The 27952-nt window shown below is 35.7% G+C and overlaps 1 protein-coding gene across 1 annotated transcript in view; it reads left to right on the forward strand.

Annotated features, from left to right (window-relative positions):
• The window catches only part of LOC138310483 (mitogen-activated protein kinase kinase kinase 2-like), a 69676-nt gene extending 51393 nt beyond the window's left edge, over window positions 1–18283 (forward strand). The window contains exons 8-15 of the mRNA XM_069251711.1: window positions 4570–4655; window positions 6512–6588; window positions 6864–7175; window positions 7558–7706; window positions 8226–8351; window positions 9018–9147; window positions 9596–9770; window positions 10056–18283. Of these exons, the coding sequence (XP_069107812.1) occupies window positions 4570–4655; window positions 6512–6588; window positions 6864–7175; window positions 7558–7706; window positions 8226–8351; window positions 9018–9147; window positions 9596–9770; window positions 10056–10284 (1284 nt within the window). The 3' untranslated portion in view covers window positions 10285–18283. The remainder of the gene's footprint in view (window positions 1–4569; window positions 4656–6511; window positions 6589–6863; window positions 7176–7557; window positions 7707–8225; window positions 8352–9017; window positions 9148–9595; window positions 9771–10055) is intronic.
• Window positions 18284–27952: the final 9669 nt, after the last annotated feature.

Raw genomic sequence — 27952 nt, forward strand, 5'->3', positions numbered from 1 at the left:
TTATAGCTGTGTTTTACTGTATAGATAAGTACCTCTGTTTGATGGCAGTAATAAAGTTAGGGGTCGCGGTGGCCGAGCGGTTAAGATGTATCAACATGTTACCACAAGCCCTCCACCTCTGGGTCGCAAGTTTGAAATCCCATTTTGGGCAATTGCCGAGTACTGACCACTGGCTGGTGGTTTTTTAGCCCACCATCATCAGATGGTGGGCTATTCAAATCGCCTTTCGTCCGTGGTCCGTCGTCCGTCCGTCCGTCCTTCCGTCCGTCCGTCCGTTAACAATTCTTGTTACCGCTATTTCTCAGAAAGTACTGAAGGGATCTTTCTCAAATTTCATATGTAGGTTCCCCTAGGACCCTAGTTGTGCATATTGCATTTTGCGACCGATCGGTCAACAAGATGGCCGACAGGCGGCCATCTTGGATTTTGATAGTTAAAGTTTGTTACCGCTATTTCTCAAAAAGTGCTGAAGGGATCTTTCTCAAATTTCATATGTAGGTTCCCCTAGGACCCTAGTTGTGCATATTGCATTTCGGGACCGATCGGTCAACAAGATGGCCGACAGGCGGCCATCTTGGATTTTGTTAGTTAAAGGTTGTTACCGCTATTTCTCAAAAAGTGCTGAAGGGATCTTTCTCAAATTTCATATACAGGTTCCCCAGGACCCTAGTTGTGCATATTGCATTTTGGGACCAATCAGTCAACAAGATGGCCGACAGGCGGCCATCTTGGATTTTGATAGTTAAAAGTTTGTTACCGCTATTTCTCAAAAAGAACTGAAGGGATCTTTCTCAAATTTCATATGTAGGTTCACCTAGGACCCTAGTTGTGCATATTGCATTTTGGGACCGATCAGTCAACAAGATGGCCGACAGGCGGCCATCTTGGATTTTGATAGTTAAAGTTTGTTACAGCTATTTCTCAAAAAGAACTGAAGGGATCTTTCTCAAATTTCATATGTAGGTTCACCTAGGACTCTAGTTGTGCATATTGCATTTTGGGACCGATCGGTGAACAAGATGGCCGACAGGCGGCCATCTTGGATTTTGATAGTTTAAGTTTGTTACTGCTATTTCTCAAAAAGTACTGAAGAGATCTTTCTCAAATTTCATATATAGGTTCCCTAGGGCCCTAGTTGTGTATGTTGCATTTTGGGACCGATCGGTGAACAAAATGGCCGACAGGCGGCCATCTTGGATTTTGATAGTTTAAGTTTGTTACCGCTATTTCTCAAAAAGTACTGAAGGGATCTTTCTCAAATTTCATATGTAGGTTCCCCTAGAATCCTAGTTGTGCATATTGCATTTAAGGACTGCTCCATAATGCTTTTTGGGACTGATCGGTAAAAAAGATGGCCAACCGGCCGCCATCTTAGAGTACTAACCGCTGGCCGGTGGTTTTTCTCCAGGTACTCCAGCTTTCCTCCACCAATTAACCGCGCACGTCCTCACACGATTCTGGCTGTTAATAGGAGATCCCAAAAGTATTACAAAGGTCAAGGTCACCATCTGAAAATAGAATGTTTGGGTTCAGTTGGAAGGTCAAAAGACTGTAAAATTTAAACTGACTTTCTTTGTCACTGCGAATTAATATCTATCTCAGTTATATAATTAGCTTATCAGCTAAAGTCAGTCTCTGCGAACCTAATTGAAAATCGCAAAATCTGGTAGCTAAGAAATATTTACAGTAGAAAGTCACTGTATCATAAAAGAAAATTTTAATTTCTATGAAACAAAATTTGCATGCTATACATTCAATTCTATTGAGTTAACGGGAAACTTAAGAAAAGATTTGAATTTTGAACTGATATACCCTAGTTTAGAGTGATTTTTGTGCATAAAGCATAGGACTTCCAAATATGGTTTCCAGGATAATCACTGAAAGTGGTGGAGCTGAAACCTACTAAAATACTTTATTTAACCTGTAAAGTCAGCTATTAATAAAACTGAAAATTGGTATGTAAGATTAAGCCGATACTGGCTTCCTATCAATAGGGATGACTATTTTTGATCTTTTGAAGGGAAAAATGTAAAAATTTGTAATGAAAAAAAAATGTGGTAGGGATTCATTTTGTGTGAAGTCGTGTGTAAAAATAAACCTATTTCTAAAATTCATTCATGCATGACTATCATAGATATTTTAATACTGGTATGTATGTTCATAGTGCAGGGCATCCAAGGGAGACGGTGGGGGAGCAAAGTTTAATGAAATGGAAAATTTGGTGAAATTATCTATGATTCATAGAAGAATATTGAAAATCAATTGATAAATATATATATATTCTATAATATATATATCAAGTAAACATATATGTTTGTACATATACTTTCTTAAGTCATTAGAATTAGAAAAAGATTGTGATGAAAATCTTTAAATACCATCTTACTGGTGCTGATTACATAACTTGAGATGTCAAATTATTGAATTTCAATTATTGACGAAATATACATATATAATTTGCATCTGATTTAGACATATGATCTCAACATGTGAATATGCCTCGATATGATCACTAAAGATAGACTTTCTATGGTAGTGTTATGACATAACGATCTGTTTCTATATATCTGTGACCTAGTTCTCAGACGGGTGTACAGGTACCGATACCTACTGTCAAACAGGTGTGTATATATATACCTGATACATTCATATTCAAATCAAGTAAACATTCAACGATCAGGCACACAACGTGTGTGATAAAAAGGGGATTGGGACAAAAATAGTCTACAACCAGCAGGTGTGATAACCACTAAAATTTCTGCTTTTAAGTTTATATGTGTATTTAATACTTGCTAAAACTTTCCACTGTTTATACAAAGCTGCTTTTAAACAGATCAAAACATTTCTTTTTAGACTTTAAACACAACATTGTGTGATATTTAAAAGTTTTGAACTCAAACTGTAGGTATATATGATTGTGATACAAGGATGATTTGATGTTTGGACAAATAGACACCCTTGTCAAAAGCTCCCAGGACACTTTTTGGGTCAGATGTAATATGGCTGTGACACTTCAGTATAAGGCTTAATAATTGTCTCCTGTAGGTGTTATATGAGTCTTAATCCTACTTCTCATCACAATGGATAGGGATCAGAAGATCCTACAGGAGTAGTTCAATAGTTCAACTTGTCACAAGCCTATACTCTTATAGTACATTTAGGATAGTACAGTCTCAACATACCTGTCTATAAAGGACACAAAAGTGACATAAAAACAATGTCCTTTATAGACAGGTTATTTTTATACAGAGGTCAGAGGTCAATAATATAGTAAATTGTACCAAATGGGGTGTAGGAGTCTGTCCTTAATAGACGGATATCCTTTATACTGAAGTCAATTATATAGTGAATAATTGTACCAAATGAGGTGTAGGAGTCTGTCCTTAATAGACAGATATCCTTTATACTGAAGTCAATTATATAGTGAATAATTGTACCAAATGGGGTGTAGGAGTCTGTCCTTTAAAGACAGATGTCCTTTATACTGAAGTCAATTATATAGTGAATAATTGTACCAAATGAGGTGTAGGAGTCTGTCCTTAATAGACGGATATCCTTTATACTGAAGTCAATTATATAGTGAATAATTGTACCAAATGAGGTGTAGGAGTCTGTCCTTAATAGACGGATATCCTTTATACTGAAGTCAATTATATAGTGAATAATTGTACCAAATGAGGTGTAGGAGTCTGTCCTTAATAGACGGATATCCTTTATACTGAAGTCAATTATATAGTGAATAATTGTACCAAATGAGGTGTAGGAGTCTGTCCTTAATAGACGGATATCCTTTATACTGAAGTCAATTATATAGTGAATAATTGTACCAAATGGGGTGTAGGAGTCTGTCCTTAATAGACGGATATCCTTTATACTGAAGTCAATTATATAGTGAATAATTGTACCAAATGAGGTGTAGGAGTCTGTCCTTAATAGACGGATATCCTTTATACTGAAGTCAATTATATAGTGAATAATTGTACCAAATGAGGTGTAGAAATGATATCCTTTATACTGGCAATTATATAGTGAATAATTGTACCAAATGGGGTGTGTCCTTAATAGACAGGTAGTCCTTTATACTGAATTCAATTATATAGTGAATAATTGTACAAATGAGGTGTAGGAGTCTGTCCTTAATAGACGGATATACTTTATATGAAGTCAATTATATAGTGAATAATTGTACCAAATGAGTGTAGGAGTTTGTCCTTAATAGACGGTGTAGGAGTCTGTCCTTAATGATATCCTTTATACTGAAGTCAATTATATAGTGAATAATTGTACCAAATGGGGACGGTGAGTCTGTCTTTTAAAGACAGATGTCCTTTATATAGAGATGTCCTTAAAGACAGGTTTGACCCTATAGTAAAAAACTTCCACATTGTTTTAAATCTATATAAGACACTTGGAATACATGCCAACATATGATGTTTCTACCAACGGAGACAATCATGGGATGTCACTTATTGATTTTGATGATTATGCCTGTTTTTTTTTGTGTTTTTTTTTGTCTATTGGCATGTATATATATTCTGTCTGACTAAATTTTGTGTTTCAATTTTGCAGCCCATCGGCGTGTATAACAGCCCTGAGGGTTCCCTCACACACTCTGATAGTCATACGTCACTAGACAGTAGCTATCTGTCAAATCAGTAAGTAGTCATCTTCTCCTATCCTGTAGCACCATCTTCTCCTATCCTGTAACGCCATCTTCTCCTATCCTGTAGCACCATCTTCTCCTATCCTGTAGCACCATCTTCTCCTATCCTGTAGCACCATCTTCTCCTATCCTGTAGCACCATCTTCTCCTATCCTGTAGCACATCTCTCCTATCCTGTAGCATCCATCCTCTCCTATCCTGTAGCACCATCTTCTCCTATCCTGTAACGCCATCTTCTCCTATCCTGTAGCACCATCCTCTCCTATCCTGTAGTAGCACCATCTTCTCCTATCCTGTAGCACCATCTTCTCCTATCCTGTAGCACCATCTTCTCCTATCCTGTAGCACCATCTTCTCCTATCCTGTAGCACCATCTTCTCCTATCCTGTAGCACCATCTTCTCCTATCCTGTAGCACCATCCTCTCCTATCCTGTAGCACCATCTTCTCCTATCCTGTATCCTTCCTGTAGCACCATCTTCTCCTATCCTGTAGCACCATCTTCTCCTATCCTGTAGCACCATCTTCTCCTATCCTGTAGCACCATCTTCTCCTATCCTGTAGCACCATCTTCTCCTATCCTGTAGCACCATCTTCTCCTATCCTGTAGCACCATCTTCTCCTATCCTGTAGCACCATCTTCTCCTATCCTGTAGCACCATCTTCTCCTATCCTGTAGCACCATCTTCTCCTATCCTGTAGCACCATCTTCTGTAGCACCATCTTCTCCTATCTTGTAGCACCATCTTCTGTAGCACCATCTATCCTGTAGCACCATCTTCTCCTATCCTGTAGCACCATCTTCTCCTATCCTGTAGCACCATCTTCTCCTATCCTGTAACACCATCTTCTCCTATCCTGTAGCACCATCTTCTCCTATCCTGTAGCACCATCTTCTCCTATCCTGTAGCACCATCTTCTCCTATCCTGCACCATCACCATCTTCTCCTATCCTGTAGCACCATCTTCTCCTATCCTGTAGCACCATCTTCTCCTATCCTGTAGCACCACCTATCTTCTCTTCCTATCCTGTAGCACCATCTTCTTTGTGTCCTGCATCTTAGATAGAATATTAGGGTGTGAAAAATGATATGCATTTAAATATTGTTGAATTTCCCATATTCAACAAGTCTCAATAAAAAATGATAATAAAACTCAGGATTTCAATCTCAGACTCCGGTTTCGGCCAATATTTTAGAGTGAAAGGACACTAAAAAAAAAGAAAAAAAATTCCTACCGACTGACTCTATGAACCCTAAACAGGCATATATTTTATTTGGCCTTATGGCCATAATCATCATTTTTTACATATCCTGCATCTTTCCTGCATCTTAGATGCAAAAAGAGACTATTAAGATTTCCCTTGTTTCATAGGAACCTATTGTCAATTAAATGACAAACATTTTAAAATTGATGACATTGCTGTATTTATGGATGTCTTCATTCCTAGTAAATTAAAATGTTTGTGTGCTTTGAGATGTATAAATTTGTACTTAGTAATTGTATGAGGTTTGATGATGATAATAGTGCAGTTGTTTCAAACTTTTTGGTATTCAATTTTAACATAAGGGCTCAATTTAGCATAAGGGCTCAATTTAACATAAGGGCAGATAACTCTGTTATATGCTAATGCAAAATTGGTTTAAACACATTTCTAGAGACTTCACTAACTCTAAAATAAAAATGGATTAACATTATGATAAAGGAGTGAAATTCTTCTGTAATCTATTGTCTTAAATGAATGAAATATGCCACTTTTCTTAATTAAAAAACCAAGAAATAAATAAACAAAAATAAAAATGAAATGTTATTGTGACATATTTTCCTAATGCTTGTGTTTGTGTTCCAGTGGCGATACATACCCGTTCAGAATGCGATCACATTCCAGACGAAGTATTTCATCTGATTCATTTAAAGATGACCGTGGTAAATATTAATTTTGAATGCTTTAAAACTTTCTAGGAATTGACTTATTATTAATTATTAATATACAGAATTCAAATGCAATTTAGAAATTTGGAATGTGGAAGAAAGTCTTGTTTGATTTTCACAAATATTCAACACTTACCTCCTCTAGGTTAAGTTTTTCTTTCAGTGATATCAATTTCAGATTGATTAAGACAATCAATGATTTTATGTTCATTTAATTAAATTGTGTCAGATTGGTTACAGTATTAAACTTCGTCACACTTCTTTTTCAGTGTCTGACTATAAGCAGGTCAAGTCCGGGACTTTCCCTCGAGGGTTTGATGTGTCACATGCCCCTGACCTTGACGGCAGGATGACCTTCCCAAGGTCAGGGAATATGTCAGGTCGACGGCCGGACATTGGTTCTAGTAATTTCCAGAGTCGGTCCACAATTTCACGGGGCAGTGAAGGAACACTAAGTACAAGTAGCAGTAGTAGTGGTCTCCCCCCTGATCCGGACATGGACTCGCCCGAGGGGAGACTCAAACGTGGAACCGATCTGGACAGTCCCATTTATAATTATTCCGATTTATCATTTTCTAAGTGTAAGTATATTAAAAGTTTGTGTAAGTTAAGAAATACATGAACATAATCTAGCTTGTTACTACTTAAAAGATTCAAAATTATAATTACTACGTAAAAGATTCAAAATTAATTAACAAATAAAAGAATTATTAAGATAAAATACAAAAATAGAAATTAAATGAAAAAAAATACCTCAGTCTTTCATAACCTTGGGTAAAGAAAAAAGAGGATAATAATGAAATAAGATATAGAAAATAAAATCATGATAATTTTGCATCATTATAAAGATTGTTTAATAACTAAATGAATGGTTACATACAATGTACTTTGCATTTAAGTTGGGTAGTTTAAAACATAAAAATAATGCTTTTCTGACTGACTTACCCCGTACATATATTACAGCTCCGAGAGCACCAAGTAACTGGAAGAAAGGCCATCGACTAGGGTCAGGATCTTTTGGAGAAGTGTTTGTATGTTATGACAAAGACTCTGGTAGGGAATTAGCCGTCAAACAAGTTAACTTAGCTCCAATGAATGCAGAGACATCCAAGGTTAGTGACTAGCACCAAACAAACTATTTTGTTTTCATAGTATGTTAGATCTAGAAAAGAAAATACAAATATGAAAACTTTGCATTTTATGTTATATAATTACTATGTTTTAGTTGAAACTATTTAGTTATGCCCTAGCCATGATCAAATTGGTGGAGGATGCATATAGTATGGTGTCTGATTTCGACCACTGTCACATTTGAGACCTAGCCCTGCGAAGTGTGACAGTGTGCCAATTCAAAGTGTGAGTGTGCAGAGCAGAAGTGTACCAATGTAAAGAGCAAATGTGTGCCATGCAACGTTTGTCGCATGTGTGTGTTTGTTGTGTGGTGCATTGTTGCTCCTCGCCTGTTGTATTATCAATCTTTACTTGTGACAGTGTGACATGGTCGAAATCAGCTTTCATTTAGTCACATCTGTCCCATTTTAATTCTGGGTGGTAATTATAATGTATTTGATATAAAAGATTTGAGACACTTTTGTCTACATGTAACACTTTTACATGGTTTTGTTTTACAGGAGGTGCGAGCATTGGAGAACGAGATCCAATTATTACGCAATTTTCAACATGAGCGAATTGTATCATACTTCGGCTGTCATCAGGATCACGATCTCCTTTCAATTTTCATGGAATATATGCCCGGAGTAAGTTACCAGCTTTAACTTTTACCAAAATACATTTGACCTCTTACCTTGCATTTCCTGACCCAGAGGTCAAGGGCTAGTGGTAGAATATATGACATTTTGATCACTAACTTTTAATTATAATGTCATAGCTTAACTTCTGGCTTTTAATGGTATTCGTTTTATTTTCATGCCAGCAAAGTAACATCAAATTCAAATCAACCTATAACTTTCGATTATGGTATTGTATTAATCGTGATTAAGTAGAAATATATTCAATTATGTTCATGAAACAATCTGAGGTCTGAAGTTATCTGACGTTTTGCCTAGGCCAAACATGGATGACATTATAAGAAGTTATTCTAGTTTACATAAGCAAAATACAAAAAGATTGTTTCACATATTTTGTTTCATGGACCGATATTACCAGTGTGTATATATCTGTTGCTTTGCTATTTACTTGAAGGGTTCAATCGAAGATGAGCTGATTAAATATGGCCTGTTAATGGAAAACATGTTGATGTTCATTATTTATGTCTCAGATTTTGACGAGGCCAGTCAGCAGAGACATTATATGAAGCTAAGCAAAATATGAGAATTTTAAAATTGTTTCAAATATTTTGTTTCATGAGAAAAGGGCCGGAATGAACCAGTGTGTACATATGTTGCTTTACTATTTACTTGAAGGGTTCAATCAAAGATGAGCTGACGAAGTACGGCCCGTTAATGGAGAATGTGACGCGAAAGTATACACGTCAGATGTTGGAGGGGCTGGCCTTTCTTCATAAAAATGTCATTGTTCATAGAGATATCAAAGGTTGGTTTTGTTCCGCGATATTACAGAGTTATCTGCCCTTGTTGGATGGTATCAATACGGGGGTTTTAAGATCCTGAAACAAAGTGGGTCAAGTACAATTTACCGTCAATTAGTCCCACTATGTGGTGATTGTGACATCATATTCACCTGATGGTGTGGCAAATCGATGGTCAGTTGTACTTCACCCACGTCGTTTTGGGATCTCGAAACCAACGTCATTAGTTTGTTCTTCCAAGTTTGTTCAAATGAATGACCTTGACCTTCATTTATTAAATTAACACACTTCATTATGCAACTGAAGTGAAAAATATTGACTTAATCTATTTTAGATCGATAATGCACAAGTAATGAGAATAACATTACATAATATTGCCAAATTTTTTTCTCCCAAGAAACAATATTTAAAATGAATTTGTTGAATTCAACATAATATTGTTTCCTGTTTCAGCTGCCAATGTATTACGAGATTTACAAGGAAATATCAAACTCGCTGATTTCGGGGCCAGTAAACGACTTCACACAATTTGTAGTGCTACCGGTTTTAAATCATTTGTTGGAACACCACACTATATGGCTCCTGAAGTTATCAACGGAGAGGGGTATGGTCGCAAAGCAGATGTATGGTATGTATCGTACATACTCTTTATTTCCTAGTCAGTTATTTATGATTTAAACTTCACTCGAGATTTAAAAAAAAAAAAAAAAAAGGAAAAGTAATTTCATTATTGTGATCCAGCTTTCAGGGTATTCAAGCATTTCTCATAACAATTTGCTATCATTTCCTTATTAGCGTATAAAGCGTCACTTATTTCTTAGCGTGTATGTGTTTAGAATATCGACAGTCTGTACTGTCTTATATTCCCCCGCCCTTGTTTTCTGCTTCATTATCTTTTTGATTTGTTTTTCAGGAGCCTGGGCTGTACTGTTGTAGAAATGATATCAGGAAAACCGCCCTGGTCAGATCTAGAATCTATGGCAGCCATTTATAAAATCGCCACTGCAGAGCGACCTGAATTCGAACTTCCTCAAAGATCATCAGAATTTAGTCGTGATTTTTTACGTTTGACATTTAGACGAAATCCACTAGAAAGGCCGAGTTCAGAAGACTTGTTACGGCATCGCTTCACGGCAGGCTGATGGTGAAATCAACACCGCAAGCTCAGCACTGTCAATATCAGGGGCAGACGACTCCATCCAAGATACCGGTACATGCCTTTATATCATCTACTTTAGCACCACATTGCTTTGAGAACAGAGTTGATGTTCTTTGGGCTTGGAAAATGAGTTTTGATGTCATCAGAGTTTTCCCTGCTCTAACGAAAAGTGGGTTACTGAAGTAAAATCAGACAATGGAAATGAGCACTTAGCCCTTCAATGTCTTTCATATGTTCAAAGAAAAAAAGTGCTTCGTTTCAAGCCGTGTGTGAAAAGGCTGCGGATACTTCAGGAGAAATCACACAAGTACATCTGATGCTTTCATCTCCCTTCAAGGCCTGAACAAAAATGTTTGGAAGTGACATTTGGAGTATATACCATGTCTTATTTTGTGGAAGTGCTCATCTTTTGTTTGAAATCTGTGGGAAAATTGAAGTATGTGAAAAGGAAAGTGAAGGCATATTGTAACGCCATTTGCTGAATGAACGGATTTAAGTGATTGCATTGTGAAGAAATATCAAAGGAAATTAAAAGGAAACATACCTGTTGTTACGGCAACATTTTACAATATGTTGGTACAAACGCACGGATGATATTGTGTTAAGTGATGTATATGACCTTTTTGTGACCTTCACACGACCTTGTCTCAGAAAGAGTTAAAAGGGTACCTATCTTCTGTTGTTGGATGTTTTATCTGCGATACGTCAGATTTCTACAGTTGTGCACTCTAGTATTTAAACATCTCGTTGTCCCAGTGACTTAGAGGAAGGAAGCTGCAGTCACATGACCCAAAACATTAGATTCTTTATATATCAGACATATTTTATGCTGAAGCCAACTTGATCTGTTCTCTTCTCAGAAAGAAAGTTTCCTGAAGTTCTTCAATGTCATTGATAGTATAGCCTTCCAGAAGCAGAAGAGCTACAAATTGAATGACAGAAAGTTATATACTACAGAAAGAGAAGAGGACAGAGATAGTTGGTCTCAGGAAAATTTGTAAAACTTATGGGTTTTTTTCAGCAAAAATATTTTAGTTACCAAACAATAATTCACTATTGTGCAAACATTAGTTTGTCATTTAAAGTTCTTCAAAGAAATAATTACTTCTAATTTTGTTTGGTGTACATGCTAAAATTATAAATCAGTTTGCATAAAATTATACTACTGTCAAACCTGCCTTAGGGACCACCTCTGTATCCAAAGACCACCTGATTAATAGGACCACAAATGGTCAATATCGACACCTGTGTGTTAGGACCACCTGCTTGATATGAACTATCAATAACAACTATATAGGGTCCCAAATGGTTTTAAACACAATATGTCAGGTTGGTTGGTTTCTTAGGTGTCTTTATAGACAGGTTTGACTGTTAGGATAAATATCAAGCAATACTTTAAAATGTTCTTAAAACATCATAACACCAAGAACCAGGTGAACATAAGTGATATAGATCTAGAACTATAGGTTTGGGTCATGTTGATTCATAGATTGCAGTATTAAATTATTCCTACTAAAGTATTATATATATGTAGAGGTGGTTTTAAACTGGATAGTTCTTAAAACAGAGCGGTCAGCTGTCGAAGGTGGTAATATGCTGGACAGTGGTCAATCTTATATCTATACAGGTACAAGAAGTCAAACTTTACAAATTCATATACAATTTTTTTTTACGTTTCTTTTATAGAATTGGGAAAGAAAAGAAAAATTCTGATCATAATATTTCTACCGTAAGGCTTTCGAATATTTTGCCTTTTAGATAAATTATTTATTCATGACCAGGCTATAATTCTGAGTATGAAGAATTTTGATTTTATAAAAAAAAAATTTTTAAAAAAAGATGGATTATTGGAAAAAATATATATTAAAACATAAAAACCAAATTTTAGAGGAAGAAATCACATTTGAATTTTTCTTTCTGCTTCCAAATAAGAAAGCAATTATTTATTACTGACTTTGAGAGAAGTTTATCAAATCAAAGTTTTAACTTGGAATTCTTAGTAAGAAGAATTTTGATTTTGGTAGAAATTTTTTCCACAAGCTCAAGACTTTCATTGCAGTTGTAAGACTTGACAAATCCTATAAAAAGTTCAGATAACTACAGAATGCATTGTTCCACTGTAGACAGCTGGCAAGTTTTTAATGGTAGTATCCAGTTTGTTGAGCGTGTTGTAACAAATGTGATAAAATATTCATGACTATGTGAGTATGCGTGTACATGGAATCACAGACTGATCTTGTGATAAGAAGAAAATCAGTCGTCATAACTACAGACTTGTATATATATATCTGTTGATCATACAGAGTCCGTTAACATCTTAAAATAACATTGTTGTGATATTATTAATTATATATATACATACATAATTATATACATACACAATATATATATATATCTATACATTTACCTTTAGACATATACAAACGAACTTGTACATTATTATGTACCTATGACCATTTGAAATCTAATATGTTTTGTAACTAGATATCCCAACCCTGATACGATCTAATTCACCAAACCATTGCGCGTCGATCTTACCCCATGACATGTTGAAATGAAGATAATGACGTTTTGTGTGTGTTTGTGTAACTGTCTAAGAGTACTATCTGATTTTCACCAAGAGATGTATGAATGTATGTGTAATCATGAAACATAGTGCTAATTTTTATCTTGTGATTATAGGCTGTTTGTTTCTAAATAATATTTTTACTGTTGGGGAAAAAAAGCCAAACAAAAATGTAGATTATGTTACATACAGAACCATTTAACTAAATATTTTCACTGTTAAAAAAAATATACAGATTTTCTTACAGAATAATTTCTTTTAGAGAAATACTGAAGATTGATAACTCTGTCTTTGCGTATTAGAAAGTTACCTGTCTTGCATGTAGGTATCTATTGTGACAACATTATTTTATTAGCGTAACGTCATACTTTTCGGAGAAAACGACGTGAATTGCGCACAAAAAATATTGACGTAACAATCAATATCTACCCGCAAGGGAGCTAACTCTGTAATATGCAAAGGCAGAATAGGACAATTATCAAGTCAAATGACACATTTTAGAAAAGACTCTGTCATGAACAAAAAACACAATTCACATTGGAATAAATTATCTTAAATTAGGAATACATTTTGTATTGTTATGGAAATTATGAAAAGTAAATGAACCATTTTATATGTGATTAACGATATAGATATGCAAATGATGCCCAGACCTGTATCCAATATTAAATTATAACTATATACAAAGGGGAGATAATATGGGATTCTGTCACATATATCTAGTACAGGACCCTGGGACCTTTTGAATTTATACAAGTTTTTCATTGGTTAACATTACTGCTTCTACTAATCTGGGTTAAAGTTAGTTTTTTTGTTATTTTGTTTAAAAAAAAAATCATTTCCGTCTTAATTCCATCGTCTTTGATGAGTGGGAAACAAAGTGCCTCTAATATCAATAAATAAAATTAATATATCTCTTCGTTTAAAATTTCCAGGCTAGGTTTGATCAGTATTCACTCCTTGACTTAAAACTTCCATATGAAAGCTTACACAGAGGTTAAGCAAAGTTCCTTAGTTGTAGACATGTTACTTTATTAATATTGTGTAATACTTTCCAAAGGAGACTTCAAAATTTAAATTTCAATGTCAAATTCCTTAAGATTGAGGAAGGAGCAGTAATGAAACAAGGGCCAGATTTTGTATTTGAGAAAATAATTTGAAATGAATCTGTTTTAGTGAAGTTGTTATGATAGAGTGTTAGGATACGTTGATTATTATTTCAATGGTTCTGATAAAATATGTACTAAGGAATGTGGTCAGTTAATTGTTTCCTTCGTTCTGTTGTTAGTTGGTTTTAGTTATGTTAAATGTGCTGCACTTTTCTTCAAAAAAACACCTACACTGGCGATGAAAAAAAAAATTCACTGGCATGAAAAAAAAATTCACTGGTGACGAAAAAATTTTTTTTTAACTAATTTCTTAATGGTTCGGTTTCAAATTGCTTTAGTCTAACAGCAATGTAAAGGTCAGTTAATAAGGAAATAAATTTTCCTGATACTAAAAGATGCATGTTTCACAACTGAATTCATTTATGTTAACAATGATTTAGTTTGTGGTAATTAAAATGCTGATCTAGATCTACAGGTCGAGGTATACCGTATTACAGTTATCATCATAAGTATTTGTTTCTAATATCTTGCTAAATTTTTACAGTTAGTAACATGAATTATTATATATTTACATGTGTTCAGTTTTAAAAAAATATGCTGTCAAATCTTTACCGATTACATGTTTTACATTGTAGGTCTGTTTTATAACTCGTACACATAAATAATTTTAATTGGAGATTTTACCGCATGTGTTTGTTCATATACACCCATGTCTTCCTAACTCTGTTAATCAGGTATAGGGTCTACACAACATCTCTACTGCTGTGTTATACGTCATCACAGATCTCCATGTTCATACCGCTGTATAAAGGTTCTCCAACTTAATCTCAATGTGTTACATAGAGGATCTAGGGTTTAATTTCTAGGACAAGGTTTTCTGTCAACTCTGCTAGAGTATTCAGTACAATATGTATAATCTCCCCAATACCCATGGCAGATCTCGCATCAAAATTTATGTTACAAGTTTTCTGTTTACTAATTGTTGTAGAGGCCTATATTGAAATAATTATATAAAGACTATTAAGGTTTCACTCTAAATTAATTTGTTTCATTGAGGATTCAGGGTTTTCTGGGGACAGTTATTTGATTGGACAATCCAAAAGGTCACCGGAATGTGACCCCTGATTTAATGTTGTCAGATTCTTTATATGACACAGTGAGAATAAGAATTTTGATCAGATTGTGGGATCTATAGTCAACATCATGATAGTTTCTTACGCTTATAAAAAACAAAATTATAACATAGGTTAATGTAGAATATGACTTACAATGTGGGTGACAGAGTAGCACGTTGATGTTGAACTTTTTTTGAAAAAAACCCAGGTCCCTAAAAAATGGGGGGAAAACCCACTGCTGTCTATAAATAGAAAATTATAAAAACTCCTGATCTTTCAGTATTTTTTGTTTTTGTTATTAAACAATTGTTTTTTATAGAGTTATATTTCATATCAATCTTGTTAAATTTTATCAGATTTGAGAACTTTTAGGAATGAATTTTACTGTTTGCCTTCTTGAAGCTCTATTTTACTGCTGAAAGGAAAACTATGAATTGGAAATTCTATCTTTCATATGACAGAGTTATCTGCCCTTGAGAGTAGGTATTGGTTGTTGATAAGATAAGGTTGAGGGCAAAAATATCTGAAAAGACTATGCAACACTTACAAACAAAATATCGTCATAATCATAACCAACCACCAAGGGGAGGTAATTCAGCAGTATGGAAATATAGCATAACTAGATACATATGTGATAAAAACTTCCTTATATATACATACATCCGGTACAGCCAGGTGAACAAAATCAATGTTAAATAATAATTATATTTATAATTTATGTATAAGTAATACAAAATTAAAGGAGATGATCAGTGCTAATTTGTTAATTATTTTAATAATTTATATAAATACATAATTGATAGATCTACTTCTTTGTTATAAATATCAAATTATAAATGCTACATTTATAGATCTATTTTGCATTGATGAGGTAACACACATATGAGATATTAATTGTTATGTCTAAATGTCCCTTCTTTTTGAAATTTCTTGACTTCAGAAAGATCAATCTGTGAACAAGTTTGTATGACCAACAAGGTAGATAAATGTGGTGTATTAAAAGTGGCCAAAAATAGCAATGTATCATAGTATATAGTGATGTATGATTTTGTATGAAACCGTATGAAATTGTATGATGGTCATGTATGAAAGGGAAAATGAGATTTCGAGGGGTATATATGTGATAGTGCTTGCAAATTGGAGATCAAGAGTTGTTCATGTGACTTACATTGAAGGAAGGGAGATAACTGCAATTATTTTATGGTTTTAATTTTGTTGTAGGGATTTGATAGAACAAAGATTATATAACCTTATGTAAGACGAGACAGCTAAGTAATAAGAAGTTAAGAACTTCAGTTTCATTTTAATTTAATTTCTCTTGTCGTCAAAGCTGATAAAACAAATCTTTCTTTACAATTTGGTATATACATACTTCAAGTTGGATTAGAAATTTCAAAATAAAGCATTGAAGAAAAACACATTTATTGTAATATAATATTTGCAGAAGCTTTTATTTTATGAAAGTGATTATGAAAAATCTTTTTACAAAAATTATCGGATTCATTATTTGACAGAGTTGTCTCCCTTCCAGCATTAAATGTTTTATTTGTAGTTATAACATTGCAAGTGTTCTTTGTTAAAAATCAGAACATATATATATACACCACCAAGATTTGTAAATAGATACAAAAATATCTTATAGAACTTTATATATATATATATGCAAATTATATCTTTGAATTGTTCAGTGTAAAGCTGCCACAGTGTTTTGAAAGGCCTTGTTAGGTAATGTTTGTTAATGAATTAGCCTGCTGTGTATCAGATCTCTTACAAGGTTCATCTGAACTCATTCACCCCTGAACTTTCATAATGGACTGGTCTAGTCTTTGATTAAGAAGAGTCTTCATGTACCTGCAGGGGTGAATAAGGTAATGTATGAAGATTGTTCAGTTTTCATTTTTTTTTAAAGTTTTATCTGAATCTTAACCTGTAAATCAGACGAAAATTCTTACCAAAAGCTCTAGGAATTTACATTAAATTATATAATTTCTATTTATGTTTAAATTTGTAATATACAATTAATGGACTTCAGACATAAGTCATTTTATTTTAAGAAAAGTATGACTGGCCATTTACAGCACTCTGAAGTACTCATAATGCAGTTATGTAGTAATTATCATTACATTATAACTGGCATATCAAATGGCCGATTCAGCATGCTGTATATTTCTCTCCTGAACCGTTCTCTCTAGCTTCAATCAAAATAGTTTTACCAATATGTGGTGAATGTAATATATCATATTAAAACTGATCACTGTCAATGTCATTTCATCTACTTCAAGCATATGCACATACTTGTAAATTCCTAGAGATTTTGCATCTAAATTAAAAGATACAGATTTTATTAGTTGTGCTAATTGCCTTTCAATAATCATTTTTTATGGTGTACAAGTTTTTGTTAAACTGTGCAATTACTGGAGTAATTAAAACACAACAAAGACCATGATATTAATTAGATATGGTTACCAATATGGATTGTATCAGGGTTTTATCAGGATAACCTGGTAAATTGTATGTATTGTCTATACTCAATGTTATGGTATATGATGAAACATTTATGAAGGTCATGACCTCTAAAAGGTCATATGTGTTTAAGGTCATGGCAGAATGTGTTTGAGGTCATGACCTATCATAGGTCATTACAGAATGTGTTTGAGGTCATGACCTATCACAGGTCATCACGTTATGTGTTAGAGGTCATGAACTAACATAGGTCATTACAAAATATATTGAAGGTTATGACCTATCATAGATCATCGCATTTTTAGTTGAAGGTCATGACCTATTATAGGTCATCATGAAATGTGATGGAAGTCGTGACTGATCAAATCAGAAGGCAAGGTGTTTAATAGTGAAGACCTTGTAAGACATTTCTTATTAAACCAGGTCATTTCGTCATTGTTTTATTTTACAAAATAAAAAAAGAATGTATCTTGTATAACTTACACAGTACATGGTGTGAGAAGAGGTGTTTGACCTCCTGAACCCACACCCTTACTGACCTTAGGAACAAGGGGAAACCAAAAAATGTTATATTTTGTCAGTTGACCTTGAGGTTAAACGACCTTGAGAGATCACCACAGGTGGAATTTTTTTATACATGGAATTTGTGAATATGTTCACAATATGTTACATGTGTAATATTTAACTATAGAACTATGAGGTCACAAATAAATTTGTCCAATAATACACTTTTCTATTCTTTTGTTGTCTGTTATGATGTTACCTGCAAAATCAATCTTAAGGTTTATTAGTTTCACATCCTATTAACAGCCAGGGTCATGTAAGGACGTGCCAGGTTTGTTGGTGGAGGAAAGACGGAGAACCAGGAGAAAAACCACCGACCAGCGGTCAATACCTGGCAATTGCCCCACTTGGGATTTAAACCGACATCCCAGAGATGGAGAGCGTGTGGTAATATGTAGGGACATCTTTAGTTTTTCTCTGTCAGAAACAGGAGCAACCAAATTAGTATTTTTATTCAGTTACAAAGGTTACTTACTTTAAATATACACCATTAATAACATTGCACCATTAAAAAGTTTTACTTGAAGATGAAAATATCAAAAATGATTAATTGCATCCCGAAAAAATTCATGGCACTATGTACTATATGGAATGGAGTACCAAGTGCTCATGCAGCAAAAGCAAAATGAATTATTTTATAATATTTATTTTTGTGTAATTAGACATATATATACATGATTAAACACCAGCTCTCATTCAAATGATGAGTATCGTTTTTACTCTGTCGGCGGTCGAGCATCTTTAATTAATTAACTACACAGATTCTCAATTAGTTTCATAGAAGATATGACACCATTCCATCAGAGGTCACATTCTGTAACAGCTTCCACTAAATGTCCATTTTTGGGAGGCTGTGGTATATTCATACACCAAAAGGACACCAGCAACAGCAGTGATAATGCTACATGCACAATATTCTGTGCTACACTAAAATCTTGATGTAGTCACACCATCAAGGCGTATGGGCCAGTGCAAATTTGGTAGAAACAGGCCTTGTAATGGCAAAATGGAAAGTTATTTTAAAGATCAGAAACAAGGTCTAGAATGTAATGGAATAAAAGAGAAAAGATATGGTCCTAAATTTAGTCACCTTTTAGGATCATGTAATAGTGGCAGAAGGTACAATTCTAACACCCTACCTGCAGGGCAGCAGAGAAGACTCTTTCTAAAGTGATCTACTTTCCACCCAAGCATCACCATGAGATAACAATGATATTTGAAACAAAAGAAGGACAATTATGAAGAAATAATACGACCCTGGCTGAGAAACACCTGGTACAAACGTCCTCCCATGTGTGCGGTGTGTAGGGTGTATGAAGTGCGAGATCCGTGTTTTTGGGAGACTGCGGTATGTTCATGTTGTGTCTTCTTGTATAATAATCGTACCACCTGCCCCTATTGCATGATCGTAAAATGCGACTAAATTTAGGATCTTATCTTTTCTCTTCTTCCTAACTGACTTTATCTTTCCTAATGCCTCCCTAGGCACCGCCTCACTTCTGGCCTTGAGTTGAGCGTTCGCCCCTGTGAGGAAGGCTCTGGGCACAGGGGCCAACTCAATGAAAATGGATATTGTCATACATTTTTTGTGTTTGGTGGATGGACTGATGAGTATATATGACAGTCATGTGAATTTTTTTCGGAAAATATGGGATTTGAAAAATTATTAAAAAATCGGGATATTTACTATAAAACAGAGAAAGGGACGACAGTCGCCATATTGGATTTTTTACCCCCACCTCGATTAAAGTTAATTTTTTCACAACAGTATACCTTTTTTCCCAGAGTCATAGTCACGCATCAGTCCTCCGATAATACATGATCACACACAAACCATGCAAATGCATATAAACGATGTCTATATAGTCAAACGCAATATTTTAATCCAAAATTACCGGCGCTTTCTGACTTGTGACATCGAAAGCAACGTTCTAGTGAAGAGCGATTAGAGTGACTTCCCTTGCAATGTCATTCAATGGGTTTAGTCAGAGGCATTCCGATACGTTTCAATATTCAAATTTTCCGCGAAAACAAACGTATCGGAATAAACCGATTGAATTACACTGCAGGGGAAGTCACTCTATAATCGCTCTTCACTAGAACGTTGCTTTCGATGTCACAAGTCAGAAAGCGCCGGTAATTTTGGATTAAAATATTGCGTTTGACTATATAGACATCGTTTATATGCATTTGCATGGTTTGTGTGTGATCATGGATTATCGGAGGACTGATGCGTGACTATGACACTGGGAAAAAAGGTATACTATTGCGAAAAAATTAACTTTAATCGGGGTGGGGGTAAAAAATCCAATATGGCGACTGTCGTCCCTTTCTCTGTTTTATAGTAAATATGCCGATTTTTTTAATAATTTTCCAAATCTCGTATTTTTTGAAAAAAATCACATGACTGTCATATATACTCCTCAGTCCATCCACCAAATACAAAAAAAAAATGTATGACAACATCCATTTTCATTGAGTTGGCCCCCTGTGGCTCTGGGTTCTATTCCCTGGCCGAGACACACCAAAGTCTATAAAAGTGGTAGTTTCTGCTCCTGCTTAGCGCTCAGCATACAGGAAGTGGTGTCTTCGGCGGCATGCTTTAGAGATATATAGCACTATAAAAAGGGCAACAGTTCCACCATACAAAAAGACACAACCGTTGCAGTCTCCCAAAACGCGCACCTTGCACAATATACACGCTACACTCTGCATACATGGGATGCCGTCCTTACATGACCCTGGCTGTTAATAGGACGTTAATGAATCAAACAAACAAACAAACAAACAAAGAGACAAACCATATTCTGAACTGAAGGCCAAAATGAGGCAGTGTCAAAGAAGACGTTAGGAAGACGAAAAGATACAAGATCCTACATTAAGTCTCTCTTCTCGGACGTTGTACATCTATGTATGGATGTCGCCGTTACTATTCAAACATTTACATCTATGGAATTTTTATAGCCGGCCAATGAGATTGCAGCCGAAGCCTTGCTCATGCATATTATATCGGCCACGAAGCCAGCATGGATTTTTAATTAGATGGATTCAAGGTGTTTGTCATAATGGGACTTATATCGTCTTAATGACGGCATTTTGTATAGATTATGGTGGCTGATTACGGCCATCTCGTGTTGTTGTGTTGTCGCCTTGTCGTGTTGTCGCCTTGTCGAGTTGTCGCGGTCTCAAACTGCGACAACCCGAGATTTAACAGTTAAAATGTCGACTAGTCGCGTTTTCGAACCGCGACAAGTCGACAACACGACAAGACGACAAGTCGACAACACGACAAGTCGACATTTCAAACACGCTAATTAGCGCGTACAGAATCTCGTGTTGTCGCGGTAAAATGTCGACTTGTCGTGTTGTCGAGTTGTCGACTTGTCGTGTTGTCGACTTGTCGTGTTGTCGAGTTGTCGACTTGTCGCCTTCCTGTACACATGCGCAAACAATGGATAACACTCGCCATATTGGATTGCTAATGGAAATAATTGTGTGCATGTGTTTGTACCTAGATGAAGAAATTTGATAGCAATTTCTTTACCGAGAGTTGTCAAAGTATTTTTTCTCTGAACTATGAATTTCAATAATTTGTTTATTATATGATAACCGTGTAATAAAGGTCAGGTCACGCCGTCTGAGTAGTACGCAGTAATCGTCATCTGTTAATTTTAAGGTCACTTGAACCGCTAAGGCCTAATAGTTCGAAGGCCCGTTAATCCGAAAATTAGAAAATATTGCAATTTTATGGTGGCATATTTCTGCCATCGATTTGCCGACTTACGACTTAATAATGTCGACATCGTTAAGGCATTAAGTCGAAATCATATCGGAATATGTCGACATAAACAGAAGAATATGTCGACTTACCACATGTACATGCCCACATAATGAATCCAAGATATTTATGTAGACAGTCGGTAACTCGGCGATTAATGTGTTTATGCTCGGGTGTGACACCGACTTGTCAGTTATTGATGTCGACATCTAAACTAAAAGATGTCGACATCTGGTCTTGAAAGTGGAAATCAAAGGCCACCCTTTCATAGAGCACTGTGTAGATCGACGTTGATTTTGTTAATTCAAGTTTTTATTCATTTGATTTCAAAAAAAATGTGATCCTTAATGGCATATTTCTGCCATCGAGTTAGTTTAGGTCGACTTAGGGTAACTCAACTTTGACCAGATAGTTATGTCGGCAAGTCGAGTTATAAGATGACTTTTTGATATAGTTATGTTGACCAGTCGAGTTATAACATGACTTGTTGAGATATATAAGTCCACATATTCATATTGGAAAGTCGAGTTACACTATCGCGACTGACTATCGTGGATCTCGTCGTAATAAGGTAAGTCAATTTTCCAGGATGTATGATGTAAGTCGACTTGCCTGACGCACTGTGTATATGCAGCAAGGCACCATAAAATATGCAGAAAGGCACCATACAGCAGAGATCGACGTTGATTTTGTTAATACAGGTTTTTATTTATTTGATTTCAAAATTAAAAATTGTGATCCTGCACATCCCTGCCATGCAGCTGTAGCCTGCGTGTACGTAGCTGTTAGTCCGAGCTGAGAAAGTTAAAGTGCATTTCTATGGTGGCATATTTCTGCCATCGAGTTAGTTTAGGTCGACTTAGGGTAACTCAACTTTGACCAGATAGTTATGTCGGCAAGTCGAGTTATTACATGACCTATTGAGATATTTATGTCGGTAAGTTGACTTTTAACACGACAAATCCACATATTTACATTGGAAAGTCGAGTTACACTATCGCGACTGACTATCGTGGATCTCGTCGTAATAAAGTAAGTCAATTTTCCAGGATGTAAGTCGACTTTCCGTTATGTAAGTTGACTTGCCGACATAAATATCTCAACAAGTCATGAAATAACTCGACAGGACGACATAATTATCTCGGCAAAGTTACGTTACATAACTCGACCTAAAATAACACCATGGCAGAAATATGCCACCATACAATACTATCATATCATAGTTTATTTTCCATATTATTTCCAAACAAATAGTTATAAGCTTCCGCATAGCCCACTTAGCTTTTTGGGAATCTAATACATACATGTATGTACACATATACTAAGAAACACGGGCTTATGTGCTTATATGGCAGGTCTCAAGGCCCTCTACCAATATTGTGAATTTCATGGCCCTGGGGTCTCGGAATTTTCCCCAGGGGATAGGGTCTTTACCATAGTTTATATAGGAGACATATCTATTTTTTTTTTGTTTAAAAGCAAAACATTATTCATAACTGTGCATATTCTCAACTCTCATTCATTTGTAAAAAATTCAAATTTTAACAAACTTCTTCTCCACAACACGGTTTTTCTCATTTTACAGCAAGTACAAAAACAACAACAATCAAATTACAATCATGAATATTTTGTATTGATATTATTTTTTTTTGCAAATTTTCAGCAAAACAAACATGTTTCAAATTAAATTAATACACATATTTGATTAATATATTTGATCTGCATTCATTATTGAATTTAAAAAAAAAAAAATTTGAAAAACTTTATAACATAGCAAAGGTACATGGTTTGTCATTTTAATCAAGGGAGATAAATCCGATTTGAAGGATTTTCCACAAAGTGGAAAAGTTAAAGCCGCATAATCCGTATCTTTCAGGGTCCGTAAATCAACAAAAGAAAAGTAGGGTACATATACATGTATTATAAAAAGTTATCAACTTTCCCCTAATTACACACCCAAAAAGTCCCGAGTTCAAAAGAAATTAATGATTAAAAATTCGATATCCAGAGTGTTTGAATAATTCACTTTCCATGCATTATTCAACCAAAATTTAGACTGGTACATTTCCTGGTCAACATCAATTATAATTTCAACACAAATTTATTAGATGATGTTTCAAGTAATTGTCGAGTATATATACATGAACTTTGACATCTGCCATGGCACAACATGTAATCTTCAATTTATCAATGTTTCACAATCAAAGTCTACTCTAAGCCTTCTGTTTCAAATGGTGGAAATGAAACCACGATCCACGGGGGATTTTCCCAATAATGGCACAAAACACGCGTTCTTTGTAGTCAAACGTAGTAAAACAAGTCACGTGATTATACCTCATTCATGCCATTGGCCGAAATAAATATGGAATTGTATTAGTGGGTAACTAGTGGTCACATGAGTGTGTGTTTACTTCCAAATAGAGTGATTTCTCTGACCTGGTATTTATACATAATTAGGCCTTTTGAAGAATATCTTATTTTCTCTGTGTTATATGTACATGTATATGTTCTGAAACATAAAGCAGGTAATAATATAAATAAATATAAATTTAGAATTCTACGAATTTAGCCGGGAGTAGCCGATCTTCGCTGATCCTAGATTAGACGGTTAGACCTATTGAATTGGCCAATTCGCATTATATCATTTATTTACAAAACGTGAAAATGACAGTTTTATAACTCATTTCAGATCATTATTTATAGTAAAATAATACATATGTGCAAGTCAAAATGATATGCATGCAATATTAATAACATTTTGGAGTCTAAATATTTTCAAATAAATCAATTTCTCCGAAGAAATGGCAAGCAAACTATCACCATATTTGGAAGTAAACACACAATCACGTGATCACTAGTTACCCATAATACAATTGTATATTCCGGCCAATGGCATGAATGAGGTATAAGCACGTGACATTTTTTACTACGTTTTTACTACAAAAAATAGATGCAGATATATATCCCGAGTTTGGAGCTAAAAACCGCGTCCCGCGGGAGGATTTTTAGCCCAAAGGTTGAATCTGGCCATTAAGACCGTAACAAAAATTCGTTGTGCCTTTTTATAAGTGTATCGAGGGATGTAAATATTGGACAGGGCAAGCTAACAAGTAAAGCTGGTTTCCAAATGGGTATTGCGTATCTGTACTGTGACCTTTTTGGCTTTTAAATTACGTAACTGGTATTTTTCGTGATTCAAAAAAATGAAATCTTGAAAAAATAATTGTAATGTAGTATAGTACGGTATGTACCACATGGACTTAATACGAATGCTAATCCACAAAGCACACCCACAGCTTTTAAACTTTTTTGTTTGTTTGTTTGATTAATTAACGTCCTATTAACAGCTATGGTCATGTAAGGACGGCCTCCCATGTAAGCGGTGTGTTGCGTGTATGTTGTGCGAGGTGCATGTTTTGGGAGACTGCGGTATATTCGTGTTATGTCTTCTTGTATAGTGGAACTGTTGCCCTTTTTATAGTGCTATATCACTGAAGCATGCCGCCGAAGACACCAAGCAACACACCCCACCCGGTCACATTATACTGACAACGGGCAAAACCAGTCGTCCCACTCCCGTTATGCTGAGCGCTAAGCAGGAGCAGAAACTACCACTTTTATAGACTTTGGTGTGTCTCGGCCAGGGGACAGAACCCAGAGCCCTCCTCACAGGGGCGAGCGCTCAACCAAAGGCCAAAAGTGAGGTGGTGTCAAGGGAGACTATAGGAAGAACAAAGTAATTTAGGGAGAAAGAAAAGATAAGATCCTAAATTTAGTCGCCTTTTACGATCATGCAATAGGGGCAGCAGGTACAATTCTTACGCCCTACCTGCAGGGAAGAGCTTTTAAACGAATTTTCAACCCACGGTTATATATATTAATAAATGATTATGGCCAAGAGGATGGAAATTCGTTGTACAAAGCAGAGTCCTTTTGCACTCTAACTTCCTCAGCTCGGACTAACAGCTACAATGTGTACGTACACGCAGGCTACAGCTGCATCATCCTCGATACTCCAGGGGTTCCGATCACTTATGATCTCTACACCCCTGGACTATCTCATCGTAAAACTGGAGGCAACAGAACAGAACAGGTAATTTAGTCCTTTGATGTACATCAAAAGAACCATATAACGGTACACTGTGGTTGACTATGTGGCTTTGAAGTTGGGCGTCGCTCTCTCTGTAGTCTTCAAAGGAAATCTTTGCTGGTCTGTGATTGGTCAAATATTTTCAGCTGAGCTGCCTTCAATTTCACTATGAGATAGTCCAGGGGTGTAGAGATCGTAAGTGATCGGAACCTCTGGAGTATCGAGGATGCAGCTGCATGGCCGGGATATGCAGGATCACAATTTTTAATTTTGTAATTAAATATATAAAAACTTTTCTGAATTAACAAAATCAACGTCAAACTCTGCTGTATGGCGCCTTGCTGCATATTCACAGTGCCCTATGAAAGGATGGCCTTTGAATTCCACTTTCATGACCAGATGTCGACATCAATTACTGACAAGTCGGTGTCACACCCGAGCATAAACACGATTAATCGCCGAGTTACCGACTTTCTACATAATTATCTTGGAATCATTATGTGGGCAGGTTCATGTGGTAAGTCGACATATTCTTCTGTTTATGTCGACATCTTCCGATATGATGTCGACTTAATGCCTTAATTATGTCGACATCATTAAGTCGTAAGTCGGCAACTCGATGGCAGAAATATGCCACCAATATGGTCTATGGTACAAGCACTGACTTCAGTTTTCTATATTCAAAGATAGTGGCTATTTCATATGATTTGCGCATGAGTAACAGGAAGGCGACAAGTCGACAACTCGACAACACGACAAGTCGACAACACGACAACTCGACAACACGACAAGTCGACATTTTACCGCGACAACACGATATTCTGTACGCGCTAATTAGCGTGTTTGAAATGTCGACTTGTCGTGTTGTCGACTTGTCGTCTTGTCGTGTTGTCGACTTGTCGCGGTTCGAAAACGCGACAAGTCGACATTTTAACTGTTAAATCTCGGGTTGTCGCAGTTTGAGACCGCGACAACTCGACAAGGCGACAACATGACAAGGCGACAACACAACAACACGAGATGGCCGTAATCAGCCACCATAATAGATGTATAGGATTATTTTGAAAGGAAAACTATCGCTCTTACCAACGGTAGTAACCGTTTTTATGACGATGTACTAGAAATGTGTTTTTATAGCTCCGCTAAAGGTAGGCGGGTTAGAAATTTTGGAGTCTAAGACTTTCCACCCTTCTCGTATATAGTACCATGTAGAGTATGATTTTTATCGCTTTTTATCTAGACCTCTTAAACGTTTAAAAATGGTCTTAGGGCATTCTGGTAGGTCCATGATTATATAATCTGTAACTAATTCTCAGATCCCTGTGATCTTGTATAATAATCGTACCAGCTGCCCCTATTGCATGATCGTAAAAGGCATCTAAATATAGGATATCATATTTCTCTTTATTTCTCTTTATTAAAACCTTCAGTGGTAAAGTGGTTTTAATTTGATAGCCAATTTGTATTCTGCAGGTAAACGTCAGAATTGTACCTGTTGCCCCTATTGCATGATCGTAAAATGTGACTAAATCTAGGGTCATATCACTTCTCTTTTTCCTGACGTCTCCCTTCTTTAGGTCTCCTAATGAGCGCCCGTCCCTGTGAGGTAAACTTTGTGTTCCGTCCCTTGGCTGAGACACACCAAAGTCAAGTGTCTGTTTCTGCTTAGCGCATAGCAGTGGGACGACTGGTTAGCCCGTTGTCAGTATAATGTGACAAGGTGGAGTGAGTTACTTTGTATCTTCGGCGGCATATAAAAAGCATTATGTAGCACTATAAAACGTTCCCCTATAACAGAAGGCAGAATACGAATAAACCACAGTCTCCCAAAACACGCACCGCACACTCCATTTACAATGCACACCGCATACATGGGAGACCGTCCTTACATGACGCTGACTGTTAATAGGACATTAATTTACCTAAGCAAACAAATAAACTCATGTGGTCCAATCATATCCCATTA

The sequence above is a fragment of the Argopecten irradians genome, chromosome 16 (genome assembly GCF_041381155.1).
Source record: "Argopecten irradians isolate NY chromosome 16, Ai_NY, whole genome shotgun sequence".
In the NCBI taxonomy this organism is placed as follows: Eukaryota; Metazoa; Mollusca; class Bivalvia; order Pectinida; family Pectinidae; genus Argopecten; species Argopecten irradians.